Source organism: Chaetura pelagica, unplaced genomic scaffold, assembly GCF_000747805.2.
Source record: "Chaetura pelagica isolate M959 unplaced genomic scaffold, ChaPel_1.0 scaffold423, whole genome shotgun sequence".
Taxonomy (NCBI): Eukaryota; Metazoa; Chordata; class Aves; order Apodiformes; family Apodidae; genus Chaetura; species Chaetura pelagica.
Window position 1 is genome coordinate 590,366 of NW_009952686.1, and position 7,517 is coordinate 597,882.

The window sequence follows — 7,517 nt, forward strand, 5'->3', positions numbered from 1 at the left end:
AGCATTAAGCATACATTATCTTAAAATATAAAACAACTATTTTAGTTTTTTCCCCTTTGCTCTCTTTTCAGTGACTTAAGCTCTCCATTGACAAAGAAGCAGAGGACAAAAAAAACAAAAGTTGAGGCTTCATGCACCAAAGAGAATTGCTACCTTTTGGCTGAAGAGGTACATTTGAACGGGAGAAATTCTAAAGGTATTCTAGATATCTAATTTATGTTAAGATCTTCATATGGCTAGTATTGACAGTTTCAGGTTTAAAAATCTAGTCCTGATGAATGCTGAACTAAAACGATGGCTTATGCCCAATAATTACTTTCTTATGGTTCATGTTTCTTTTTTCAATGTCTATGTAAAAGCAGGAATTGTATATATGGTGGAATAAAGCTGCCTCCTTCATTCCCCTCCCCCTTCCAGTTATTAAATAGAGTGTACAGCTTGTGTGAGCTCATTCCAGTCTTGCCCGCCTTACTTTGCTAATCCACCTCAACCTGTGCTTGGTAGGATCAACGTTTTCTGATTTGAAAGTATAATTCAGTCTTCATCTCTTTCAGTCCTAGACATTTTGTGAACAAAGACTGAGGAGTATGCTATGTTACATAGCTGTGTTAAGCATATGGACTGTTTTCTTCCAGGCATTCAGCCCAGACTATGAAAGGCATTTGGCTTTTGTCTTAGCTATACTGGATCCCAAGTACCTAAGGAGTAAAACAGCACTGCAGCAATTTGTTTGGTTCCTACTTATTCCATAGATTTAATAAATCATACTTTACATGAGCCTTTACCTGAACTTGCTGGAAGTACCTTTTGTCATTTTCATAATCAGAAATTTACCAAAATCACTTAAAACACAGCTATATTAATATGTCACCCAAGAGAAGGCGTAGAAAAAATTGGCAAAAGCAAGCTGGGATAGTTAAAAAAATTAAAACCAGAATTGTATCATAAACTCTGAAGGAGAAAAAAAGCCTCAGCCTCTTTGGGGAGTTAAGAGATCTTCAGTAACAGAGCCAGACCATGCATTTTTTAAATTGGTTCCCTTTCTCTTTATCGCTGTTGCAAGTAAAATTGATGTGAATTATTACATGCTGAATTCTGCAAAGAAAAGTGAGCTGAAGGACTAGGGCAGAATAAAACCCAAAGCAAACAACGCTGCTTTCTTTTCTATTCTTCCCCTGCCAAAATTGTAAGTACTATCTTCTGTTGAAAGAATGAGTATGGAGCTGACAGATTTACATAGTGAAGATATTAATACAGCAAAATACACCATGTAAATCTTATCACAAAAGCTGAGAGATTTGGCCTGAGATATTTTTCATTTATGAGATGTTTTGTTGCATCATCTTTCACCTGGCATTGAGATTTTCCTCTGGCTCTTGTTCAAACCTCATCATGTAGTGAAAGCAAAACAGAATGGGTCTGAAGTTTTTATCATGCAGAAACTAATGGTTTCTTTACATGTAAGCATCACTTCTTGGTAGCTTGCTGTTCAGTGTTTCACACTTAACTTCAGCTTTACGTGGTGCTAAGCTTAGGGATTTTGTTTTCCAGAGGATTTTCTTTTTATCATTATTTGTATTATTAAGAGCCCTTCATTTTTTTTTTTTTTTTCATACAAAGCTTTGATTTGTTCTGAACTAAAGTTCCTTTTTTCTGGTTTTAGCAACTGATTCCATCCCTAACTTGGAAAGCCCTCTTCATAGAGTTTAATCAAAACTAATAAAAAGAAAAAAAAGGTGTGTTTTTTTTAATTTTTTTTTTTTGTGGGGGCCCTTCCTTTTTTTTTTTTTTTTTTTTTTTCCTCTCTCTTTTCCCCCCTCCCTTGCTACTGTAGCCAAGTCAGGCAGCCTATTGAGAAGCAGCAAACCATCTGTTAACGGATCTGAAGTTCTGAATTATACTGGAGTGTGTAGAGGCACTCGTGCTTAGCCAGAAACGTTCATTTGAATTAAGCTATAAATGCTGTGTAAAAAGAACCATACATTTTAACGTAGGTTCATGAATAAATTTAAGTGAAGGCAACTGCACTCTAAAAGTTTTATTGCTTCAAAACCCAGGTTTTGTGTTGGTGGTTGTTTTTTTTTTGTGTTCTGTGTTCACTTGGTGCTTTTATAGCGTGATTGAAGCTTTAAACCTTGAACTAGGGGGAGATAATTCCTGTGTTAAACCGTTTGCAATACAGTTTCATTGCCGGATCTCTGGTGGAACAGAAGCTCTGTGGGTTGTTTGGTTTTGTTGTGTTTTGTTGTGGGTTTTTTTAAATTTTATTTTCTTAAAAGATCTTTATAAAGGATAAAGGAAGAATCTTACTCATTACTGAATTTTCTGGCAGATAGCCAGGTCTCCTAGTTCCAGGCACTTTGATTATTTTCTTTAGTTGCTATCTTGCCTAGTCTAGTGTAATCTATTAATTTTTTATGGTAGGAGAGACAGCCCTGCATAGAGCTTGCATGAATAACAGAGTGGAGAAATTGATTCAGCTTCTCTCTTCCTCTGGAGTAGACATTAATGCTAGAGGTAAGTTACTCATTTTTCTCTACAGAAGTAAGAAATTAAGCCAGGTAAAAAACTGTATTATTATATTTTTGGTAATAGAGTTTGTATTTATACTGTTAAAACGGTCATTATTATGTTAAACAGCACAAAATGAGGAGTTTATAGCAAACATTGGGGAAGGGTTAACTTACAACTACAGTCAGCTGTAACATCACGTCTGCTATTGATTTTTAATCATGCTATTTAATTTCTTTGAGATGTTTTCCAGTAGAATTTCTCCTTTGGAAACCACAAGCTGCTACTGTAGCCGTGATAGGTCCTAGAGACAAAAAAAAAAAAAAACAAAAACAAATGTTTTGCTGTCTAATGAGTGACGTTATTAGCATCTTAGTGCTACTTCTGCTGTTTAAAAACTTGCCTTGATTTATAATTCAGACTATGCTGGCTGGACGCCTTTGCACGAAGCCTGTAACCATGGCAGCACAGTGTGTGTCCGCGAGATTTTGCAGCGCTGTCCAGAGGTAGACCTGCTCAGTCAAGTGGACGGGGTGACTCCTTTGCATGATGCACTGTCAAATGGACACGTAGAAATTGGCAAGCTGCTCCTTCGGCACGGGGGTGAGTGCACTGATGCTAGACTGGTTCCAGGGAAATCATCCGTTCCGTATGGAGTTGGTGGCATTTCTCCTTCATAGCTGCTTTAAAGTTGTCATCGTGAGATATCTGTCTTAGAATGATTTTAAGCCAAGCCACTTTGGTCACAATTAAAGCAATACTGTTTCCACACTTATCTTGAACAACTGAATGTGAAATTAACCAGGATTTTCCCTTTTTTTGTTTTTCCCGCAATGTGGTAATGGTTTTACTCTACATTTTACACCACATGCATTGTAACTATACTCTCCAAACTGATTAATGAGGATAAAGATTACCTAGTCACCAAGAGAAGCTAAGTATTTTCTTTTGATTTGATCTATTTTTACCGTGATGCAAAAATAGATCAGCAAATCTCTATATAACCGTGTATTTCAACATAAAATCTGTTCAGCGTTTATGAAAATTAATGTGATGGTCTTTGAAGAACACAATTAGCTTGGTAATTAGTTTAAGAAAGGAATCTATATTGTAATTGTGGTAACTGCTGTTTAGGGATGATAGTGGGAGGGATGCCTTAGTTTCTAAAAAAAGATACATTGCCCCTTAGGCAGACACATGATAAATGCTTTGAACAGTATTTTTTGTTCAGTGACAGGGAACTTAAATCTTGTCTTGAACTATACTGTATCAATATAATGACCTTAGCATGTGTTTTTTTTAAAAAAAATAACTGCCAAGAATGGTCTTGGATGTCAACTCTTCCTTCTTTTAATTCACTTACTGAGTGTTTTTGATATCCTTACCATTGACCTCCTGGGTCAGTTTAATCTCTGTACATTACATTTTATGCAGCCTCCAAAATTTTTGATGAAAGTCATTTTACCTATAGCCTTGAAGAGGAAGAATGGCCTCTATTTATTTACATGACCTGTTAATTAAGGCAGAGAAACAAAATTTTGGCGTAAGACCCTCTGTATTTACAGTCTTCTCCTGCCCCCTAAAGGCTATTTCTGTGCCTGTTGTGCAGGCACGGGCTGATAATCAATACATTCCTCTGCAGTCCTACCTCTGTGTTTGCTGAGCTTCACTTCTGTGGCTCCCAGGTGTTTTATATATCTACTGAACCATGTATCTGACATGCCAAGCCAATACCTGGGCTCAGACCCATCAGTCTAAGTGATGCAATAGCCAATATTATAGTAAGCCCAGCACCTCAATTGGAAATGGCATTGCACTGACAGATGTGCCTTTTTCCTGGGCTGTTGTGAAGAATAGGTAGCTGCTGATCCTGGTGTCCTAGGGGAAGAGCTCTACTTGCACCTGTATTCATCAAGGTTTTCTGGCAACCGTAAGGCTGCATGTGCCCTTATCTTTGCCTTTGTCACACTTGGGGTTTGCGCCTGCCAAACAGCTGACAAGACAGTGGTGGAAAGCTTCTGACCAGTGTGGATTTACTGAGCTCAGTGATTTAGCACATGTCTCTGCAAAAACTTTTTCCACTTCCTGAAAGCCTTCCCCTTGGAAAAGTTAATGATGTAATCAGTGATGGAGTACCACAACACAGCTTCAATCACAGCGAAGTTAAAACCTCTAGCGTGGGTATGTGATGCAGTGCATTACCTTTTGTAATTAAAGTGTATTTCTGAAGAAGTGCTCAAGTTCAAAAGGCACCATTACTCTAGCATAGTAACCTAAATTTGCATAGGAAGGTTCCTGATCCGTTTATCTTTGAATAATACCACCTGTAGTGTGGTAACTGCGTTCATTTTTTCTTAACTGATGAAGCCTTATTTAAACTTACCAAGACATCTGTTTAAACAGTAATAGCTTCATAAACAGGAAGTACCAAAATAATGTATCATAATCTGAACAAATTAAATGTGTACCATCTACTTACTTCTAATCTATTTATTAATTACTTTTTGCATTTGAGAAGTCTGTTAAGACCAAATTTTGAATCTCAGTTGTTCCTGCAGACTGGACTTCCTACTTCAATAGTTTACCTTGCTGCATTGCTTAGGACAAGGTTGGCCACACCATCCAGGAAAGGAAATAAAGACCATCATAGTGATGTGCCTTTAATTAGGAGTCAGTTTCAGCAAATAAATGGCTCTATAAAATAGAACGTTACAATTTTACAGTCTGTGTTGTTACTTGAAATTTTAGGATATGCAACACTTGAATTTCATTTCCATTGCTATATAATAATCCTTGGCTTTCAACCTAGCCAAACTGGGAGGAAAATTCAGACAATACTGTAAAGAAACTATTACAAAGGGTATCCTCTTCATGTTCCAAATTGTATTGCAAAGTCATCAGTTACATCAACGTGACAATACAAAAAGGAATTTAAACAGAGTCCTAGCTTCTGGTGAAAACCAAAACTAGAATCTTGTTAGGCTGCCAAATAAAATCTGCTGTGATTATTAATGTTTATATTTTCCCTGCAGGACCAGTCCTTCTACAGCAGAGGGACTCCAATGGAAAATCACCACTGGATTATGTGAAGTCCATAGCAGTAAAGCAAGACCTTTTGAATGTTGTTCATCCAGAAGAGAACATTGAAAGCTTTTCTCAACGCACAGAACAAGACTTTTGCAGTCAGCAGATAGAACTGTGGTTGATTTTATTTAATAAGATGCTGCTGAACTTGTGTTTAGTTTATAATCTGTCTTCACCCTTTACTTTAACTCTCAGAGAGGCAGCTTGTTCAAATGGACTGCCAGTAAAGGCTCATAAGAACTGTAAGATGACCAATAAATTTTCTGCAGATTGGTTAGTAGATACGTATTTTAGAGAGAAAGAAACTTTTCAGAAGCTGCCACAGTTTCTTCAAGACATATCTGCAAGTCTCTCTTGTTTCCCTAGAGAACAGGTGAAGGCTTTATTAGCAACTCTGGAAACCATGGTAGAGACATGTCAGCTCTTTACTTAAATATTTTTAGCAGTTAAGACCTACATTGGTTGGATCTTGACTGTGAAACCTCTTAGTATTGGGCTCATGTTTTTTCTGGCAATCAAAGTAACAATTTCACAGACCTACATGAGCCCTGCATATTATTATCTCCCATGTTGCTAATACTTACCTCAACTAGAATCTGAAAGTCAGGTGCATTCACTAAATGCATTTTTAGGCAAAATTTTTCAGGTGCCTTCCAGTTGTCTGGGAGATCTGGGTGCCTGTAACCATCTCAGAGGGTGCTGTATCATTTGCACCAAGTTAGTTGAACTTTGTGTTTTCTGTCCCAGGAATCTTTGTTACCCATCTCATGTCACAGTTGAGTTTGGTCTCTCAGAGGGACTGACTCTCAAAGGTGAACTGACTTCTTTGAGTAAGGCTTGTGCCTATATGTTTAAATAAAACTGGTATTATTAAAACATGGACAAGCAGATTCCTTCTCTTTTTGTCTTACTTATCCTTGTCTCATAAAAACTAAAATGACATTGTGTACATTGATCACATCCTGTGAAACTCAAAGCAGAAGGTAGCGTATCTGTATTTACAGAGTCAGTGCACTAGGCTTTCCCATGATATTTTGTGAGAGGTGGTCACTCAGAGGCATGTGGGGCATCATCATCTTCCTCCTCAGCACGGCGCTCGTGTTCCTTCGCGCGGTGCCTGCCCCAGGTACCCGAGTGACTTGCAGGGCTCCAGTGGGTGCCACCAACCAGAGCTTTAAAGCAATCAGGTCGTGTTGCTGCTTCCAGGTGCCACGAAGGGCTACATCCACCCTCAGCACAAGGCAGGGTCTTTTTGGCTCTGCCCTGAGGTCTGACATACTCATTACATGGGCAGGGTGTGAAATGATCTGCTAACACTCCTGGGATTCCCTCCACTAAAGGTGCCAGTGGGAGCAGTGGCAAAAATCTAGTTGTGTTGGCAGAGGAATTTACAAAGGATTAGAAGAGACAGTGTAAGTATGTAGTGGGTGCCAGATTCTGACACTAAGTATGGATCTCATTAAAAATTACACCCCATTTAATGTGAGAATTTTGTTCTCCATTCTGCAAATACATACAAACTACAGGTGATAAATCCTCTAAACTAATCCTCTAACCTAATTTAGGATTGTGCGCTGCGTATTCTATCAGATGGTCCTTTTAATTAATTGTCCTGGTTTAAATAGCAAACCACAAATGAGAAGGTGGAATTGCTCCCTGTTACTCCCCCTCCACCCTCCCGAGGGAAGGTAGAAAGGGAATAAGGAAGAGAGACTTAAGAGTTGGAAATGGAAACAGGAAAAAAATTACTACAACACTGGACATGAATTAACAGGTGGGAGAAAGAACAGATCTATACACTTATATACAAATATATACAAACCTGATCCTGCTGATGACAGGAATAGGTGGGTGAGGGTCTCTTGCAGCAAGGCTGCTTCAGGAGAGGGGTCCACAGCTCCTCACAGCACCAGATGGAGTTG

The 7,517-nt window shown here is 38.4% G+C and overlaps 1 protein-coding gene across 1 annotated transcript in view; it reads left to right on the forward strand.

Annotated features, from left to right (window-relative positions):
* The window catches only part of ANKRD32 (ankyrin repeat domain 32), a 39,869-nt gene extending 33,841 nt beyond the window's left edge, over positions 1 to 6,028 (forward strand). Inside the window, exons 15-18 of the mRNA XM_009993784.1 lie at positions 72 to 196; positions 2,425 to 2,517; positions 2,932 to 3,114; positions 5,544 to 6,028. Of these exons, the coding sequence (XP_009992086.1) occupies positions 72 to 196; positions 2,425 to 2,517; positions 2,932 to 3,114; positions 5,544 to 6,028 (886 nt within the window). The remainder of the gene's footprint in view (positions 1 to 71; positions 197 to 2,424; positions 2,518 to 2,931; positions 3,115 to 5,543) is intronic.
* The last annotated feature ends 1,489 nt before the right edge of the window (positions 6,029 to 7,517 follow it).